This window comes from Cuculus canorus, chromosome 2 (genome assembly GCF_017976375.1).
Source record: "Cuculus canorus isolate bCucCan1 chromosome 2, bCucCan1.pri, whole genome shotgun sequence".
Lineage (NCBI taxonomy): Eukaryota > Metazoa > Chordata > Aves > Cuculiformes > Cuculidae > Cuculus > Cuculus canorus.
This window is the reverse complement of record NC_071402.1, coordinates 114,708,678-114,730,295: the sequence shown is the minus strand read 5'-3', so window position 1 is coordinate 114,730,295 and position 21,618 is coordinate 114,708,678. Positions and strand designations below refer to the sequence as shown.

Sequence of the window (21,618 nt, the reverse complement as noted above, 5' to 3'; positions counted from 1 at the left end):
AAGTGACATTTCTGAGAGAAGAAAGCATGTCCAGTGGATGGGAACTTGGAATTCAGATAACACAAGTCTTTAAAACTTTTCAGGTTTATGACAAGCATCTTCAAAGAGGGCACCTTCAAACCATCAACACGCTCATTTAGATCATATCGTTCCATGTAACATATCCTCAAGACCTACTAAGTAGAGCCAACACCCAGTTATCCGTGTGCTACTGATGTAGAGACTGCATCTCTGGTTCTCTGCCGGATTAAGCTGAGTACAGAATAGCTTATTTAGCTGAGACCAGGATCAGCCAAATTTCAAGAACACATAAACTGGCTTTAGCAGAGCAGATATAAATCAACATAGTGACTGTACCTGTGCTGGCCTAGTAAAGTCTAAGCGCAGGTAAGTGAGTGAGACGGTATTTTCAGCTCTGGGCAGGGACTGCCAGGGAAAGTTAGACCTGTTTGTCTGTATGTATCATTTGCATGTCTGCAGTCCACCCTCCAGAATATTTGCTACCTGCATTTTCCCATGATCCTGGATATTTCACACACTCCTATAAATACCACTGACAAGGCAGCAAAAGGCTGGTTACTGTCACTATCCTTCAACATTACTGATAAAGACACACACCTCAGCAATGTAGCACAGAAGAAAACACCTTGCTTTATGCTTTCAGAGGAGCAGTTTTAATAAAAAGGTTGATCTTTAGGCTAGGTGTGTTTGACTTTTGTTTACACACCTTTGTGTGTAAAAGCATAATCTTCAGCCTAGCATAATCTTCAAGGTCAAGACCTTAATCCCGTCCTTTGTTGGGACATAAAATAGAAACCAAGCTTATTTTGTGCCTTGAAGGTACTTGAGTAAAAAAGCGGTGCTACTGAGGTGAACATCTAGTCTATCATATCAAAAGAGGAAATGAAACTGCTGCTGCAGAACCCAGGGTACCCTGCCTCTTTGTTTCAACAGCTGGATGGGGAGAAAAAACGCGTCACATTTAAGAAGGTCTTGATGTCGTCTGCAGCCCATCAGACCCCTTGCTCACACAGGACTCCTGACCTGCCTGAACACAGTGAGTCCAGATCACTCCGTTCCTTGCATGCAATAATGTCACCCTGTAAGGCATACACGTGGTAGGCAAGGACTCTGCTTTCTTTGCAGACCCTTGAAAAACAAAGGTGATGGTAAAATACAATATAAAGGTTTCTAATACTGTGCCAGCTGGTAGAACACACAGCCTGATGGCTGCAACACCACTGTAATATAGGTGTCTGATAGAGGACTGTTCTCCCTCTGATACAGCATACGTATAGATTCCTTGTGAAGCTGAAAGGAGGGTCTCTACTGCTGCTTTTGCCCTCTCACGTCCCTAATACATCAGTTGTGATCTCCGAAAATACATTACGCTTTATTTAGCTGTGCCTATTGCACTAAGGTCAGTCACCATACTTCTCACTTGCTTACAAAGCACTTAATTCAGAACAAACTCAGCTATTGCTTACGTTTTGTTAAGCAGCTTAGGTATAGCACTGCGATGCTTGATTTGTGCTATTAGATATTCAAAAGAAAATGAGCTCTAAATAATAACATTCTTCTTTAGATTTCTTTCTATATATTACCATGATGCTAATAGTAGAAGGAAAGGTAAAGACCCATTATCTAAAAAAAAAAAATCATACAAGCAAGTTTATTTCCCAAGAAGATAAGCTATGCAGAAAACAAAGGAATGTGATACTTGTAATATTTTGCTTAAATCCACCAAGAGCTTGTTTCAGGCCTCATGGTAACTTGGCAACAACAACAGTTTTCTCCAAAGAGATGAAAATACTTTGATAAATATCTTTAATTTTCTCCTGTCTTGAAATCATAATTGGTGCATTGATGCAGCATTCTCACATTCCAGTGCATGCAGAGGACAATGACTAAGACCCCTTTTATTTAAAAAAAAAAGAAGAAGAAAAAAGAGAACAGTATAATACATAATCATTTTCACCACTTGCATTAACCATAACAAAGTCACACTTGGCTCTACTACTGCACTTTTTTAATCCCAAGGCTTCGTTGCATCTCTGGAAAAAAAAAAAGATCTTCTCAGTTGTCAGTTTCCCATCTTAAGGAAAAAAGTTGTTATAGTTTCATTTAGGTACACTCCTCAGTCTGTGCAGTGCTACAGACAGCAAAGCAAAAGCAAAGCATTCGACTGCTGGGACAAACATGTACTGTCATGAGATATAATGCACTCTTAATGTTATGGTGGCAAGAACCAACACACTGAAAAGTTACGCTGTATAGCGGCTGCTATAGGCTATCACATCTCTGCTACCACACACTGAGAAACTGAACAATTTAGAGGGGGAGCCAGGACACAGAAAAAGCTGCAACTAGAAGAGAGATTTGAAACATAGGCACACGTTTCCCTGAGGTACGTAATCCTGAGTGAGAAATGCTACAGCAAAGGAGAGCAAGGGTTCTGTGCCCGTCTGCAGTTCTGGTCAATACCCGTATGATTTGGAAAAATAAGAGAACTCCATTATCATAATTTGAACTCATTCAGACTGATTTGGGTTTGGTGGAGTTTTTTTTGATTTTGGTTTTTTTTTTTTCCCTAGTGCAAGACAAAAAACCTTCAACTTTAAAAGTTTCTATTGAAGAGAACTGCAATCTTTTGGTCAAGTATAGATACGCATTTTTAAGCTCTGAAGCTTCATTGTTCAGAAAGTCAGTGGAAGTTTTTGTCCAGCTCTTCTAAACTAGGCTGAAAAACTCTCAGAAAATGCTGTTTAAGCAATGAATTATGGGATGTAACAGGACTTCTGTGCCCATGAAAGCCCTATATGATCCTTCTGGCTAAGCACAAAAAGACCATGAAGTTATTAAAATAATTACCTTCTGACATGGCCATGTACAGCATAGACATAAAATAAAACGGGTTGTTCTAAATGAGAATCAGAAATATAACCAAAGTTAAGCATTAATATTTTATAACCCTCCTTTTAGCATTTAAAAAATGAAAAAAGCTTCAATTCACTTGTGGGCTTCACTGAGTGATGATTTACCTATTGTGAAATGTCTAGGAAAAACAGAGATAAAGAGGATGTAAATCAGAGTAGCCTTATGGGGATCGCCTACTACTTGATATTAGAAAGGAAATATCTAGTTTCCAAAATGTTTTTCCACTGAAAAATTACTTTTCTTAGCCAAAATGAAATTTCCAAGAAAAATGTTTTATTTGAAGGACACTGTTATTCTCCTCAAACCTTCCACCTCCCAGTACTTTATCAGTTTGTACAGAGATAAAGCATGACAGGAAGAAAGGAGTTGCTAAAAGGAGCTGTTAACACAAATGAACAGCAAGAAGGAACAGGAACACTCTCAACCCATTTTTCCCTAATTTTCTGAGTAGGTTTTAGTTTGCTGTTTGTGGTTTTTTTCTGATTCTCTAATTGTCATGTATACAAAAACAGGAGCTCTGGTAAGCAGTGACAATGACGATGGTACTGTGCTGCCTTTCAAAGCACAGTTTAGAGTTCAGTAAATCTAAAAATTTCCCAAGTATTCAGAAAACCTTTTAGTACCAATGGATGAATGAAGAGAAAGAACAATACAGTGATGCAGTCAATAACAGGGAGCACTTAATGAGCCTTGGAAACCATTTCCCTTATGCACAAAATGTCCTTTCCAAACCCCTATCCATCATCTTCCAGAGGTCCTGGCTGACTGGGGAAGTTCCACTAGACAGGAGGCTGGCTGATGTTGTGCCCATATACAAGAAGGGTTGCAGAGAGGATCCGGGGAACTACAGGCCTGTCAGTCTCACCTCAGTGCCAGGGAAAGTCATGGAACAGGTAATCTTGAGTGCTATCATGAAGCACACGCAAGAGAACCGGGTGATCAGGCCCAGTCAACATGGGTTTACAAAAGGCAGATCTTGCCAAACTAACCTGATCACCTTCTATGACAAAATCACTCAACTACTGGATGGGGGAAAGGCTGTGGATGTAGTCTTCTTGGACTTCAGTAAAGCCTTTGACACAGTTTCTCACAGCATTCTGCTGCAGAAACTGTCAGCCTCTGGCCTGGACAGGCGCACACTCTCCTGGGTTGAAAACTGGTTGGATGGCCGGGCCCAGAGAGTGGTGGTCAATGGAGTTAACTCCAGCTGGAGGCCAGTCACAAGTGGAGTTCCTCAGGGCTCAGTACTGGGTCCAGCTCTGTTCAATATCTTTATCAATGACCTGGATGAAGGCATTGAGTGCACCCTCAGCAAGTTTGCAGATGACACTAAGCTGGGAGGAAGTGTCGACCTGCTGGAGGGTAGGGAGGCTCTGCAAAGGGATCTGAACAGGCTGGACTGCTGGGCCGAGACCAATGGGATGAGGTTTAACAAGACCAAATGCAAGGTCCTGCACTTGGGGCACAACAACCCTATGCAGCGCTACAGACTGGGGGAAGAATGGCTGGAGAGCTGCACAGAAGAGAAGGACCTGGGGGTGCTGGTTGACAGCCGACTGAACATGAGCCAGCAGTGTGCCCAGGTGGCCAAGAAGGCCAATGGCATCTTGGCTTGTATCAGAAATGGGGTCACCAGCAGGTCCAGGGAGGTTATTCTCCCTCTGTACTCGGCACTGGTGAGACCGCACCTCGAATACTGTGTTCAGTTCTGGGCCCCTCACCACAAGAAGGATGTTGAGGCTCTGGAGCGTGTCCAGAGAAGAGCAACGAAGCTGGTGAAGGGGCTGGAGAACAAGTCTTATGAGGAGCGGCTGAGAGAGCTGGGGTTGTTTAGCCTTGAGAAGAGGAGGCTGAGGGGAGACCTTATTACTCTCTACAACTACCTGAAAGGAGGTTGTGGAGAGGAGGGAGCTGGCCTCTTCTCCCAAGTGACAGGGGACAGGACTAGAGGGAATGGCCTGAAGCTCCGTCAGGGGAGGTTCAGGTTGGATATCAGAAAAAAATTCTTCACAGTAAGAGTCATTGGGTACTGGAACAGGCTGCCCAGGGAGGTGGTCGAGTCGCCTTCCCTAGAGGTGTTTAAGGAACGGGTGGATGAAGTACTTAGGGACATGGTTTAGGGAGTGTTGGGAGCGGTTGGACTCGATGATCCAATGGGTCCTTTCCAACCTTGTGATTCTGTGATTCTGTGAAAAAGGCTCTATTATTCTAAATGTTGCATGGTTTCCAGCAGGAACAGAGTAAAAGCTGTACATTAAAGGAAAAATGACCACGAAGCTACCTTACCACACCAATTTAAAACTACCACAGTCCTTGAGCTATTTTAAACTTTTTTGATCAGTGAAAGCATACTTTCAAATAAAAGCTCAGTTTTCCTGCTGAATCTGGCAGAGATGGCCTTTCTATCTGATGACAGTGTTCAGAAGGAAAGAGAAAGAAGAGTACAAAAAGCTGTCCCTTAAGACAATCACTTCCTTCTCCCTGAGATTCAGTTCAAGAATGCCAACTCTAGAGACATAAATTGAGGATGTTTTCACAACCAGAACATATGGAAGGAGTAGAAAACAAATGGGAATGATTCATATCCAAACGAGATGTAAGCAGCTGCGCGTATGAGAGTCTGGATATAGCAAAGATATAAAATAAATTTAATTTGGATATAAGCAGTAACATAAGTTGTATGTTGGACAGGTACAAAAAGAAGTAAATCATTGCAACCAAGCAAATCTAGGGAAAAAGTATTGAGACTTTAAATGCCAGATGAAATTAACTGGTGAAACTTAATGTATTTGCTAGATCACAGGCGCACATTTTGCTCCTTGGAACAGATAAAATAGCAGGAGAACATAAGTCAAGCTCTTTCATTTCTGCCACCTTATAATTTTCTCCAGCTAGTTGTCCAACAGTCACATGCACTTAAAATTAAATTGGTGGAAACTGCAAACTATTTTAGTATTTACAGCTACTTTCTGAGCAAATTCTCCTCACTTGGAATTGGCTCCGGCTTCTTACGTTGCCACATAATTTGGCCTAGAAATGGCGTTTAGTTTGATAAGTGAGCCAGAAAGCTGTGACTAGAAGGTGCACTGGGATTCCATATTGAGTCATTTTGAACACTGTACTGCTTAGAGACGTTTTCTTTGCAAGTAAATCCCTGATGCTTCTTTATTTACACTGGTTTAATCTTGAGTCTAAAGTGCAGTATAAAGTTCTACTCCCCTATAGTTATGACAACCTGGAATAAAATCCATTATTTTTCTAAGAAGCATTTAAAACATTTAAATTATCTGAAAGTATCTGGTATAAGAGTACATAGCAATTTTTTTTTAATATATACAGTCTCGATGCATTTGCTTCTAATTTCTTCCTAAATTCACACAGTGTTTCATAAATGTTTTTTTAACATAATGGTTTGAAAGGAGTGAAGGGACTTCCTGTGTGGGTTTTAAAAAGACTCGACCAGAATAATTTTAACTGTAGTCATTGACCAAGGTTAATTTTGAGATCGGCTCTCTTTATCAATGCCAAAGTAAATCAATGAGAAAAACAGATGAAAATAAAAGTAGGAGCTATACAGTAATATAATTTGCTCTCTCCCCATACTCTCAGAGTCTTTGGGATTTTTAAATAACTGCTGCGCAAAGAAATCATTCTGCAAGCTTCCCTCTGGGAAGCTGTAAGAGCAAGATTTCTTGTAAAAAGTAAGCCGTGAATTTTTGTGAAGCTATGAAAAGATTTACGTAGCTAGGCATACTGATTAGTACAGAGCTTTGGAAAAGGTTTCCTGAGGAGGTTATGAGTAGAGTTCAGCTCAAGATGGTCCTCAAATAAGTATAGCATTAAAGATAATAGACAATGCATAGAAACATCGACATAGAGGTTTCTAAATTACCATAAACACTAGACTTAAAAATGTCATAAAATTCCCAAGAATATCTCATGGAAAAGGAGTTTAAATAAGGAGCTATAATCAAAGCAATAAATTAGCTCTCCAAAGGCAATACTTCTAGGGAAGAACTCCTTAAGCAAGAAGATAATGCTTCAGTCAATTAAAAAAAAAACAAAACCCAAAACAAACAGCAGCATTGATTAATTTTCCTCTTTGTGGCTAAGACTTGCAAACTTTCTTAAAATTTGCTTTTGCTAAAACAAATCAGAATTACTATTCCTTTAACTGAATCTGGGACAAGGTGGGATGTCAGCATGAAACTAAACAATGAAAACATGAGACAGATGAGCTGGGAGCGTGCCTACGCCCTCAAACCCTGCGACAGCCAGAGAAGTTTTGTCACCCCATGTACCAAGGACTGGTAAGTGTAAATGCCAGAACTAAACAGGCAAGTTTCTCTCCCATAGCATCAATTCAGTAAGCAGCAAGTCAGGGAATAAGCCCTATGATCCTGGAGGTAGGGCGATCGTATGAAAGAGGAGGCCAATGGATAACCCACAGTAGAAGGCACTGCAACACTCCCTTCTTAATAGAGGCAAGTCTTTCTCGCTACTATGGATACTATAATAACAATAATCAAAGAATTATAGAATGGTTTGGGTTGGAAGGGACCTGAAAGATCATTTAAGGACACCTCCCACTACACCTGGCTGCTCAAGACCCCATCCAACCTGGCCTTGAACACTGCCAGGGAGGGGGCATCCACAACTTCCCCAGGCAATCTATTTCAGAGTCTCTCCACCCTCATCGTGTAGAATTTCTTCCTAACATCTAATCTAATCTTCTCCCTTCCAATTTAAAGCCACCCCCCTCGTCCTATCACTACATTCCCCTGTAAAACAATGTAAAGTAATGCAGGAAGGTGCTTAATGCTACTTATTATAAATATTATTCTGTCCTATTTTGACTTGCCAGACTGAAAATCAAAACAAGACATGATTTTCTTAAAAGCCTTCAAGCAGTGTGATTGCCTGTATGGTCATATTTTGGAGTACTACTCGGTTACCCAATCAGTATACATAAGTAGTGTTTTACAGGCATTAAATAAAAAGTGCATGTGCAGAGATGCTTAAAGGTGTGCACAGAAATATTATAGGCAGAAAGATTGAAAAAAATACCTTGAAAATCCTTCAAAGCAGCTCGTAAAAACAACAACCCCCCCCCCAATATTTATTAGTGAACATTTCCTATTTGAGAATCAACTGAACTTTGCCCATTTGAAATTCAAGCAGTATATCCATAACAATTAGCAATGGAAATAGAGAAATAATGTATGCAATTACAGTAATGTGCCTAGCTATTTTTGGCTTGTAATTAAATCAGGGGGTTGCCAGATGTAATGTACTCCAACATATTACGTGAAGGAATTTAACATTATAATCTTTGCAGTACATAGAATTAAAAGGAATATAATACAGATCAGAGAGATAATATAATATCTCTCTTTACTTAATATGCCTTTAATCTTTTACGTTCTTTTTTCTGCATATAGAATTTAAATACCACAAGTAATTAGCTTAAGCTATTTTGCTCCTTCCCAAACACAAACATGTCTATTAAGAGCAGAGTAGTGGTATACGTCAACCTGGGGCTCTTGCAGAAAAGGATGTGAATGCAGGTGAAACCCCAACTAGTAACATTCTGGCAATCCAAAAATACAAGAGAGATTATTTTACTGGTGGCCGTTAACATCCAGCCTTGTTTTGTTGCATTGTCTTTGTCATTACAAGCACTTAAGTGCTGCAATGAGGACAAGTCCTTAGAAATATGGATATGTTTGTATATATAATTTCTTGAATACCCTGTTCTTTAAAAAAGAATCTTCCTTACACTTGTTTACCATGTCTCATCAGCTGTGAAACTGATATGAATATAAAGTGGCACTTTTAGCCATGAATGCCAGTACGTGTCTTGAAGTTTTCATGCCTGTTTGACTGTAGCTTGCTGAATTTAATGCTCCTTATGGTTCCTCAAAAAAAGTATGGAGTTTTGGTAAAGGAGATAGCTTTCAATCCAGTATCTTTCAACTGTAAAACCTGATCTATATCAGTAGGATCAAAGACAATGGTACAGAAATGGTAGGTTTTGTTGCATCTAAATTGTACTATCTGGAAGCACTTCCAGATTCAGTTTAAGATTTAGTTGCCAATTTCAAGGCAAGTTCTACTGCAGAAATTGAATTGGAAACCTTGAACATTCAGGTATTACAGTTGTATAACAGGATTATGCCTTGCTCTTCACGCTTTTCTCAACTGCAAAGATTGAAATTCTCTATGTAGAGTACTTTCTTTGTAGTAAACTAAGAAACTTCAGATATTCCACACTAATTTCCCACATGGATAAGTACAATGCATGCTCTGATAAAGGTTTATGTGGATTCTTGAGAGTTAAGTCCTCATAATCAGTGTTTCTTATTAATTAAACACCTCTGCAAACTTGAAGCCAGTCAATAGGAATTAAGTTGTCTGCAGAGTGGAGAGGAATTATGCTGTAAAATCCCACTTCATTAGAAGATGCTGTAACCAAACCAAAAGGACCTGCTCTCAAATAATTAACATGATGTAATGATAGAGTTGCAAATCTCCACCCTACCTAGTCCAGTTTGTGGTAGCTCACACAGAAAAGCCACAGCAATCTACCAATACTACAAAATCTGTGGAAAAGATGACCCTCAGCATCTGAAACTTCTCTCAATATCCAGTTCTCTGGGAAAAAAAAAAAGAATATCTGCTCTTCTGGTTACGTTTTTTTATAATTAGAAAAGTAGACTACAAGCTCAATAAAGTTCATTAGTAGATGAACTATATTGCTACATTAGAAACCAATGGATTACCTACATGACGGTTCCACTAGCTCTTTAGAAGGAGGCCACATCATTAAACATTAAACATCTAATGAACCTGCCTAGCTGGAACAGCCTTGTTCCAGTGGGCATAGGAATATACTGACCATATTCATGCATAACATCAAGGCTGAGTGTAGCTCAAGGATACTTTTTTCTTTGGTTGATAATTTTTGCTCACGTTTCAGAAAATCAATCATTTTATTCCAGCTGCACTCATTATCATACATGGAAATGAGCGGTTAAATACACACAGTCCTTTTTTTATAGCATTTTTTTCTTATAAAATGACCTCTAGTTGCCAGCACTACAGTTTAATTTGCCTCACTGTTATTTTCACAAGAACACTATTGAAAGCTAAGCACATGCACTGAACGTAGAGTGATCTCCAGAAAAAATGTACATTGGCATAACTATCCTACTCTAAATGGAGACAATTTCTATAAAGAAATGAGTCAAGAGATGGGGGTGTGGAGGAAGTGATGTTAACCAATTCAATGAAAGGTGGCTTTTCTTTCTGATGATAATCGAGAAGATGAATGATTTATTGCCTAGGTATGGATCAGCAAAAAAAGGAAATATAGTACAGGTTCCTCCTGACACGTTTTGCATTGCCCATTCCTGCTTCATTGCCATGATTTGCAAATTTTTAATTTCACAAGTAATTAGTCAACAAAATGAGCTGGAAATATGTAGCAGAAAAGAAAAAATTCAAATAAAAATACACAGCAAATTTGTTATTAATCATTAGCAATTTTACAGTATTATTTGAATAAAAATTAAGTGCACAGATACTTATGTATGTTTTTCCACAGACAAATATTTGTATTTAACACTGACAGTGGTTCAGTGGCTGAGTACAATCTTAGTATGAAACTTACTTCAGCTCTTTTGTCTCTTGCTTGTACTTGGAGACACTGGAAATGGAAAAGTCACAAAGATATCTATAGTCAAGCAAAACTGTTCCCAGTAGTACAGTATGTTCTTAACTGTTCTGTTCACCCTAGTCTTAAATTATTTGTATGATGACAGTTCTATAAATTTCTGGACACATATGACAGAGACATCAACATTTTCCAATGAATATTAAACACAACTATAAAACATCTTCCCACAAACATCTCATTATCAAAATATAATTTCTTTTAACTTTTATTTCCAGTTAACAAACCTAAAAATTTTAACATAGATTAAAGCTATGACATAAAATATTTGCAAAAGAGTAATTTTTCATTTGTTTATATTTACAAAAGTTTACATTTCAAAGGAATGTCTTAGTAGTCTAGAAACAACACAGTAAGAACACATACTGTTCTAATGGTACACTCAACATACCACTTCAGCCACTTCCTTAATATGGCTAATAACAATTATAAAAGTAATTTTTCTAGCTGACTCTCTTAGCAACAATGTTTCCTGCCTTTTTATAAATAAAGGGAACATTTTTTACTCCAGATTCTATAAGTAAAGATACAAAACTGTTAAGAAACTTATAAGAGTAACTGAAGAGAAACAGAAAAACCTATTTAGATCTTCACAAGTTCAAGGAATATTACCTCTCATCTGCCCTGACGCTCTGTAGATCTGTAGTGTGCAAAAAAGTAATAGCCAAACTAAACAAATCTTTTGCTCTAGCATGCAGGCAAAATAGAGCTAAATCGAGGAACTGGAGAGACAAAGTCTCAGAACCCAAAGACTTACAAAGATATTTCTTAGTAACCCAGTATGCCTGCCTGCTTATCCTGCTGACACTGCATGCCAAGAGGATATATATCCCATGACCGTGTGATTATGCGTTCTCCTAACCATCTAGGCTGATGTTTCAGGAAAAGATACTTCATTTCCATACAAGCTCATCCAGCACTGCAGAGATGCTCTTCAACCACTTCCCATAGATGCAAGCATGCTGATCACGAGGAGGGTGGGAAGGGCACAGAAGCCACTGCGTAACAGAGAGCAGCACTGCACAGCCACTCAGGGAGAGTTCTGCTTTGCTGGAGTTAGTATGCACAGCACTGCCTTCCAGAAGTTAAAACAGAGCGCATCGCCAATGTAAAGTAGGATCAGGATAATATAACAGTATGCACCGGGTGACCTTGAGAACCAGAATGATGAAGAAAATTCAAAGAACAGTGTCATGGCATTAAAAACTAAAATAATCTATTGTAAATTGGGAGATAACAGCTTGGAAACATCTTAAGAAAGGAATAAGGTATGCTAAAGGATTCAGGTCTGCTAAAAGTGACTAGTGTTAAAACATATGAATAATAGAGAAGTATTATATAGAGGTATTACACAGAAGGATATTACTGTTGCCTATAAAAACATGAGGAGAATAAGCAAAGAAAGGAAAAGGACTACTTAAGCTGCAAGGCAATAAGGCAATGCATCTTAAAGATGTTGACATTAAACAGCCAGAAGCAAACCTAAGCCAGAAAAAAAAAGGTTCACAAGCACTGCAATATTTTGACCCAGGAACAGCTTTCAATGCAGAGAAGCATGGGGAACTTTCTAGAGTGTATAAAACAGGTTAAATTTTTTTTAGGAAAGAGGCAGTGCAAGTAGATGCCTGTAGAGGCAGTGCAAGTAGCCACAGTCTGGACTAGGTGGTCAAATTCATGCTTGCACTATTTCCACGGAACAGAAACAAATGGCGGGGAAGTGGTGGGATTGGGGAACAGGGCTTTCTCTCTAGCACAGCATCAACAGGAGTCAAGATAATGGCTCTGGAATATGAATGTTTAACACACAGCTTCCCCTCTTGGCTCATTGAACAAAAATAGCATAACTTGCTGTTCCCATAATTTTTCACTGCTGCCCAATCCCTGTTTAAAACTGGATCCCTTTCTTCTTGAGCTTAAGTAACACAAGCACAGAAGATTTCCAGAGTTATTTCTGTCCACAAAAGCTCATATTTTTTGATCTCACTCTCCTCCCCAAGTTCTTTATTTTCTGCTGAGGCATGGAGGATGTTGCAGAACGTGCCCAGAAACCCAGAAGGGAACAGCTACAGCATGCCAAGGTGCACCAGCCATTGAAAGTTGGTCTGGCTCAGTAAGTGACATATGAACTGAATTTTATTGTTAAAAAATAGTATTTACATTGCCTGCAGCATTTCTCTGTAAGAATAAGAATCAGATTATTTCTTTAACTTTCTGAAGAAACTGTTGTACCAACTGTCAACAATCTGGATGAACCTTTTCAGTAACAGACTGAGTTCATGTCAACATCAAAAACACAAGGCCCACTCACATCTCTTTTGTACTCCAAAAAATAAAACCTGCTTGAAGACTAACAACGTGGTCAGCAATTCGTGATTTCAAACAACTCTTTTAAATGTTCCTCAAGTGGACAGGGGTGCTAATTAGAATGAAAAATGTCCAGAAGATCACTGCAGATTATACAAAACAAACATGGAGAGAAGTTTAAACTTCCCAGTAAAGTCTAAAGCAGTCAAATGTCTTTGACATTGCTGAAAGTCATCTATCATGAAGTCCCAAACCCCGAACTGTCATAATGATTTTCATTTATCTAACTATGCTGCCTTGTTTTTCCCAGCTTTCAGTAAACATAACTACCACTGCTAAAATTGGATCACGATGACATGTTTTTTTAAATCTACTTACTAAAGCTTCAAGCTTTATATTTGACACCTTCCCCAGTGACACATAAATGTGTTTCATAAGGCTTTAGATAATTTTCAGTGAAAGCAGAGTGTAAGGTATTTTATTCTCTGTGCTGCTCCCTAAACCTTTAAGAGTCTGGTCTTTCATCTCTCCAAGCCCTGCTCTTCTCTTCTGCTCATGTTGCAAGCTTTTTTAAAGACTGCAGATAATAAGACAAACAGAGTTTGAACTTTCCTCCCTACCTGTTTCAATTGGAGTACTACCCCTAGCTATTCCCCACCAGCTCTTCCTATTTTTGAGAATACATTTTAGGTCCGCCCTGAAGTTACTTAAAGGCTACTGCTATTGCTGTGTCTTCTTGGTGTTCACGAACAGATTCCTGCCTTTGCTCCCCTTCCTCAACTTTTTTTCAGTTATTAGTTACATCAAGGAAGCTTGTTTAATGTTTGCAGCCTAACTACTTTGGCTAACTCAGTATATATTAGCAAGATTTATTAACATGTAAGACAATTTTATAAAACCATTTTATAGCCTTGCTTCTAGTTTCCTTGGAATTTTTTTCTAAACTACAGCCTATTGATCAAGAACCAAACTCTACTGAAAATCAATAGCTGCAACTGTTTCTACATTTTAAAATACAAAGGTGGCATTAATAACTTAATTAATAATTAGACATGTAGGACATGCATGGTTGCACTGAAATTTTTAAAGACGAGTATCAATACCGAATAGAGTGACAGCTTTGACATCAGCTTCAGCAATAATAAAGTATTCACAAAGTGAAGAATAGAAACCATGTAATTTCTCCCACCAGTCCCTAGCTCTTTTTTCTCATGAACCCACCACTTCAATGTCAGAGACTGTGGCAAAAGCATTAAACATGCATTCATTTTTGTACAATGGATTGACCCAACTTATGCATCACAGATATATATGCACCCAATTTCTGTCATTGTACTTTAACAGCTTAATGACCTCTAAAGGCAGAAACATGAGTTTCTTCCCTTTTATGCATGTTGTTCTGTTTCTATTTAGGTATCTTTGTATGCTTACCCCAGTACATCTCCCACCCACATTTACTGCTTTCTCTCGGTCCTCTATTTGCAAGCTTCCCTACCCTTCCCCCAAGACGTATTTCCAGCAGCTGGGTTCTATCCTACACAGATCGTCCCTCCTTACACTGTGAAACAGCAAGCCAACCACATAGACACAAATGAGGCCATATTGAAATAAAAAGCCATTTGCTATTAAAAAAATTCCACCTCCACCACAAACTGATTTTGATGCCTTTAATTTACTGATGTATACCTTCACATAAACCAGCACTAAAAGGCAGGGCTATTAGAGAAAAGTAGATACTTAAAAGTATATTGATGCATACTTGCAAGATTCTAACATGATTAAAAATCTTTCACCATAATAGGGCTTACTCAATCATTCTTAAATATTTAAGAGTATGACACTATTCCCAAACATTGTAGCAACAAAACATATAAATCTGCTCTTAAAAATGTTTTCCTCATTAAGCATTTTCACCATCTGACCCCTTTTGAAAAGCATGACTATTTGTTCATCTATCTACAGAAAAGCACATGCTATATAGTACTTCGTATTCTTTAGACAGTAGCTAATTATTTGAGGACGGTATATACACACAATTAAAGAGTTTCCATCTGCTTCTCTCACTGTTACAGATAAAGAAAATGGCACCAAATTGTACCAAAGGTGCAAATGCTCTGAGTTCCTGTACTTGTGTTTGCACTGAAAAGACAATTTAGGAAATGCTTTTCTAACACTAGTCATTCCATATGTGTAAATTTAAAGCGATTTCCTTCTAATTCAGCATCTCATTTAGAGAAGATGCGTTGACCTCCATTGCTGCTCACAGATCACTCAAACTCTGGGAACACAGACCTCCTGCTATGTAACCTTGCTGTACACCCACTATACGTACATCCACATGGATTATTATTCTTCTTTCTTTGTAAATTTTTTCACTGCTTTAGAAGTCTGACCACTTTTTATACTGCAGTTTCCCCACCGCATATTAACTACGAGGGACAAAATCAAATCATTTCAACATCGAATTTTGAATTCTTACCGTGGTCTGTAAGTTCAGACACGCAGAATTGACCTGATGTCTCATTTTCACTCGGCTCATCATGTCCTACAGACACATAGTCGTGTGTAACGGCTGGCTGAGAATGAATTAGGGGTTTTGAAGTCTGCTCATCAGATTCCTTAGTCGAACGAACCAGCATGAAGAAACAGGTACAGTTAGAGCTTTCAGCAGGATCACAGTACAGTGGTTGCCTTGATCTACGTAAACGCTGGGACTTGTATTAGGCAAACGGTAAAAAAGAACCCTAAAGTTTTTTGTAAATGATCAGCAGTGACTCAGCCATAAGCAGAGACAGATTTAACATATTTTTTTCTCCAGGCACAATGGGACACAGAAACTAGATGGCATATGAAAGAAAACGTAGAAGACAAAACACTAACTAAAGTCTTACTATATTTTCACTGCGCTCCCTACAATAAGACATAGTGCTACAATTGAACAGGCCTATCTTGTGCTGCAGATAGCTTCAGAGAGCATGAAAATAAAGGACAGCTTACACTGAGAGTCAGCCCAACATTTCATTCTTACTAAAAAGCCAGTTGAAATGTTAATATTCTTAACTATTCAAATGAAAAGAAACCACAGCCACGCTAAATTAGTGTTTAAAGGACTAAAATTCTAAAATTCTCTTGAAAATGACAGCATTTTGAATCCTGATGTCATGCAGCATGTCAGTAAGTACGTTTCAGAGAGCAGATTTAGATTTAAGGGTGACTTAATATAAGAAAATTGTGCAATGAATAGAGAGTTTGTCAAACCATATCTGAAAAAACGAATGCACTTTCTGTCATTACAGATCCACAGTTTCACCCAAGTAGTCTTGATTCTGATGCACTTCTGAATTATTAGTCTTGGAACAGGACTGTGCACGTAGGAAGCATATAGGAAACAGAGAAGTATTGTACACTGTGCATAGATAAGGCCTCTGAAAAAACAGTCCATACTCACATGGAGGACATTGACATTCAGTTGCTGAAAATGACGGGACCTGAATTCTTGCATTCTTTTGATATTTTCTTGATATTTTTCTTCCACCAGCTGTCTGTAAATAGAGAATACTTGTGTTTAGGATGCGATATCAGGGCCTGCACAAAACAATCGTATAGAAATACATGTGGAAAAGCAAAGTCCATAATCAGACTCCAATGATGTCAAACACTCACGGCACCTACTCAAGTGAGGTTAGTTTTAATGAACTCACAGAGATTTCAGGCCTCGTTTCCAAATACTATTAGATTTTAATTTCACAACTTGCATGATATAATTGAGAAACAGTAAATTATTAGTCCCAGTCTTTTTTGTTTCTTCCAAAGATCTTAAATACTTTGGACTTCATTCCACCATGTCATCCAGGGAGAGGTTAAAGACAGGAATGCAATACTTGCGTGCTATGAATGCATCACTTGGGGGAGAGTTGGTAACTGCTCTTTTCTGCACAGGGCTGCTTAAGCGAGGTGCTACATAAAGTAGCTCTTTCATTACTATATTCCCTTCCCATTCATCTCTAGATTTGCACTGCTGAACGCAGATCTCCAGTCTAAGAAGGGACTGGTTTTGCCCTGCTTTAAATACTTCCAACAAGAGTGAGCTGGCAATAACCTAGAGCTGAATGTAGATCTATTTTAAAGATTCATGACTGAGAACAAGATTTGAAGATTAATATGTTGTCTTCATATTACAAAATAAATACATTTACTTTTGTTGCTGAGGGAGAGAAAACTAGAAAATCTACAAAGAAAACACTAAAGTGCAAGCAAGTGAAGAAAATTAAAAGCAAACTAGAACTCTCATGCAATTACTATTGTTTCCTAATCTCCATTTGTTTTAAAAAAGTGAAAGAGACAGCCTCCCTATTTATAAATTTCATGTAAGTCCAAAATTGGCCTACCATATTATCGAAAACAACGTGCAGAAGAGGTGTTAAATGTATGTAGTGGTTTCAATTCAATTTCAATTTTTTTTAAGTTGAGAATAAATCTACATATTGTCTCCAGTATAGAATGCAATGGAGTCAGACAGACACACATGCTGATTAGACATATTGTCCAAAAGGACATGAAGGCTATGATACTTCTGTTTGTATCCTCTGGACAGGGGCATCACAAGCTGGCACAAGTAATGCTAGGATGTCATTTTACTGAGCATTTTCACTCAACTGCAATTACTATTGCTTTCTAGATACACACAGCTGCAGAGTTTGAGGCTACGAGTTCAGACTCCACGTCACCTCACAACATTTTTCTATACTAGGATGTCATTGCCTTGCTGAACCGCTAACTTGCTTTGGCACAACAGGGTTAACATGCCGGTTATAATATCATGATCAAATATAGTTATTCTCTCTATTACCCTCTATAAATAATTGAGTAAACATTTGTTGATTTACACTATACTTTGCAAGATGCTTTTGAAGAAAACATTAAAAATTAATTAAAAATGAATGTGGTGTTTTTCTGATTTTCATTCATAACAAATAAAACATTGAATATTTTAAACTGGGAAAAACTCAAGTGTGTCATGAAAACGTATATTCTTTTTATTTAAAAAAAGGAATCCATGCATATACACATAGCCTTCCAGCTGTTTCTCATACTCCACTCAGAAACAGTACTTATTCTCCTTCAAATCCCACCTTTTATTATGTCTCGCTCAAAGAATCATAAATCATAAAGCCTTTACAACATGCCCATTACCCCGGTTTGATCATTTGATAAGTCTATCCTCTGAGCTATTAACTTCTATTGGCAAATCTCTTAGGCCAAAACAATTGATAAAAGATTGATTGTAACTTAATAATCAACTCCTCCAACTGTGTGATCCTTAAAATGACGAGCTATTACTCCTATTGCAACACATCTGAAAATCCCTCATACCCTTATTTAACCAGAAACACAGTGCTCAAAGTACCAGTTTTGGGCTAATGTTCTGACTTTTTTTCCTATGTGAATAATTACTGTGATTTACCTTATACAAAATCCCCATTCACTTCGAGTAGCTGAAAACCCTTTCTATTTTTATTTTTACCTTTACAGTTCTAACTCTCTCATTAGACTGCTGGATGGGGAAAACTGCATGGTTAGGGCACAATGCCCATATTACGCTGAACTTACTTCAACTTCTTTGCTTTCTCATCTGCAGCATGTAACTTCCTCAGCCTCATCCGCTCCCGGGGTGTCATTTTCTGTACTTCAGACAGTTCCTGCAGAGTTTGCAAATGAACTTTCCTCTGCCTGAAAATGAATGCATGCAAACCCATCTTTATATAAAAATGTAAATATCAGTCTTTTGATTTGATATTGAAACATAGAGACATTTCAAATAGAATAATTAGAAAGTCACAGGTATTATAACAGACTAAACAGACCTTAGTTTGGAAAGCAAATGTCTCTTTTAAATTGAAATATTTAAACTTAGACTTAGTTTCATGAAGAACGTGAATAATTCCTGGTGAGAATGGAAAAAGGTAAACTCAGCTCCCTAAAAGAATAAACGTTGAAGCATAGTGAAATATTTATCCTGTCAGGCTTCATTATTGACCATATTCCAAGCACAAAGGCAGTCATTAAATGAGAACTAGAGAAAAAAGCAGTATTACCCATACATTTTAAATTGATTGTTACAAGCTGTCTAGAATAAAAGAGAATATTAATGTGTATTTAACGACAGTTATAATTATCATGTTGTCCTCTTGGATTTCTAATCCTAATCAATTAACAATTCACCGGCAACATAGTCTCCACAGACCATCTCTGAAAGCTGAGCATGAATTATTGACATATGCATCTCAGCTGTATTTATCAACATGGGATATTAGTCCTATATCAGAAAAAGGATATTAATCTCAGATTTTTATCTCACATCCTCCAGTAATTGCAAAAATTAAACCATAGTTTGCAATGCATTTGTCGCCTTTTCTATTGTTTATATTTATGATACCAAGTATTTATATCAAATTACTTTCTTTGTTCTTATGAGATAAACTCACTTCTGATCATCTAAGAGACCAGTTCCGTAACCATATAAATCGCAGCTCCTTCTGGACTATGATGTTGAAATCAGGATTTTAATAAATGAAAAGTTTTTATCGTGCCCTTCAAATGTTGACTATAGAGGAAAATAGTGTAAAGATATGAATATTAGTATGAAATATAGAAGACTGAGGACAAAGACAAGACGAGCTCAATTATTCATACGAATGGAACTAACTCTTCAAGTATCAATAATGTAGACATACTTCTTGTGCCCTGTAAAAAATTTTAATTTAAATTATAAGAATGTCTTGGAGGAAAAAAGCCATTTTTCATCCAAGTCAAAACTGAACTTGTACAGCTTGATGCTTGCTTAAATATTTAAAATTTATGACTTGGGACTGGAATAAAGTAAGCCATTACAGGCCTTTACTAGAAGAAATTAGACTCAACTATATGTGGCAAAAATAATTCCTGGTGAGAAAAAAAATATCATAAAGTAGCAGTGACTGAGAACACCAGCAGCTTCTTGTACATTCACTCAGACCAGAGTATTGCTTCATTACATCAGCTGTCAGAAATTCACTATGTTTAAATTATTTCTCCTCCACTTTTCTTCTTTCCATCATTTTTCGGGTATTTTTATTTCATACTACCTATCTCTTTAGACCCAGGACTGCAGAACCTATTTTGTACTTTGCTTACCAGTAGCAATACTGACAGCTAACATTCTCACAAATACAATGAAATTCACCAAAATTTATGCATATTCCAAACATTTAGTCAAAAAAATCAGACTGTAGCACATTTGAAGATAATTTATAGTGAAGCTTCTCTAAGGACTTTTTTCTCAAATTGATGTCCTGAACTCGAAAATCTCAAGGTGAATTTCCATGCTGAAACAAAAGCAGCTGGCATCTGTTGCTCCAAAATTTTTAGGACATCTGGACCTTTGCACAGAAGCAGCTGACTTTCTATTTCCTTTTAACAAAAGCATACAAACATAACATTCGTAGTTAGAACTTGCACTTCATCTTAGAGACTATAGACTTGCTTTGGAACAAGAGTAGTTACAGAGTCTGGGATATACATTAATGTCCTACCCGTATGTTAGCTCTCTCAATATATGATGTCCATTTGGAAGATGATAAGACTGAACACATTCAAAGTAATGACAATGGATGAGGTTTGGAATATAGGATACGTTACAAATCATAGAAAGTAGTTTTATCATTCTGTTCTGGAAGCATGGGGATATTTGAAGTATAGGTATATATTTTGCAGGTAAAAATCCTGCTTCCTCAAAGCATTTACAATCTTTTGGTGCATACAGATAATTTGAAATCCTTTGCCCATTAATAATAATAATTATAAGAAGAATAAGAAAAATGAATTTTAATAAGCATTAAGCTCTTAGTGTAATTCAGATAGAGTTGACATGATAACTGGACAAGCCTTCAGTGCCTCCAAACGATTTAAGGTACATCTCTGAAGTTTCCTATATTTCATTTGAAAAGGTAGGAATCCACTCGAGTTAGTAGGATCAATAGCAGCCACAGGCAAGAGATACATCTAATATTTCCCGTCTGACTCTTGTATTTCTAGTACACTAGCAAAAGCTTATTTCTAGCAGAAGCAATCATGTAGAATAAAACAGCCATCTCAGTCCGCTCCATTTGCTGATATTTATTAGATAGTTGTTACTGGCCGATACAGGTATAAATTTTTGTTGCATTTTACATCTGTGCTTTCAAAGTTAAACAACCTTTTACATTAAAGGGAACCATTTATATCAAAACAGAGAACTTTGGTCTGATAAAAAGACAGACTAATCCATCAACGAGAGATAGCAAGAACAGAAGCGACAGGGTGGAAACCCAAACCACAGTTTCTAGAGATGACAGCTCTACAAATACACTCTCACCAGCTGAACTGGGTAAAAAAAGATGTACAGGAGATTTTGCTGTGTTGAATTCCACTGTCTTTGTCCTACTGTCTTCCTACTGCTGATACTAAATCTTCTACTGCTTCTTCAGAAAAGCTGAAGCTGGCCACCTCTCCAGAAGGAAGGCTTGGAAGCAGCAGAACTGGCAACATCTGCAAACTGACGAAAGCTGCAAAACTGCAGGTCCTCTCCAAGAGCAGAGGTCACAAAAAATGACGGAGAAAGGTCT

The 21,618-nt window shown here is 37.8% G+C and overlaps 1 protein-coding gene across 4 annotated transcripts in view; it reads right to left on the bottom strand.

The window, feature by feature from the left end:
- The window catches only part of NEK11 (NIMA related kinase 11), a 103,723-nt gene that overhangs the window by 35,160 nt on the left and 46,945 nt on the right, over positions 1-21,618 (bottom strand). For 3 of the 4 annotated variants that reach the window (XM_054057187.1, XM_054057190.1, XM_054057188.1), the window contains exons 10-12: positions 18,587-18,706; positions 16,425-16,518; positions 15,456-15,594 (exon numbers count right to left, since the gene is read on the bottom strand). In XM_054057187.1, the coding sequence (XP_053913162.1) occupies positions 15,456-15,594; positions 16,425-16,518; positions 18,587-18,706 (353 nt within the window). The remainder of the gene's footprint in view (positions 1-15,455; positions 15,595-16,424; positions 16,519-18,586; positions 18,707-21,618) is intronic. The other variant, XM_054057189.1, reaches the window with a different exon arrangement.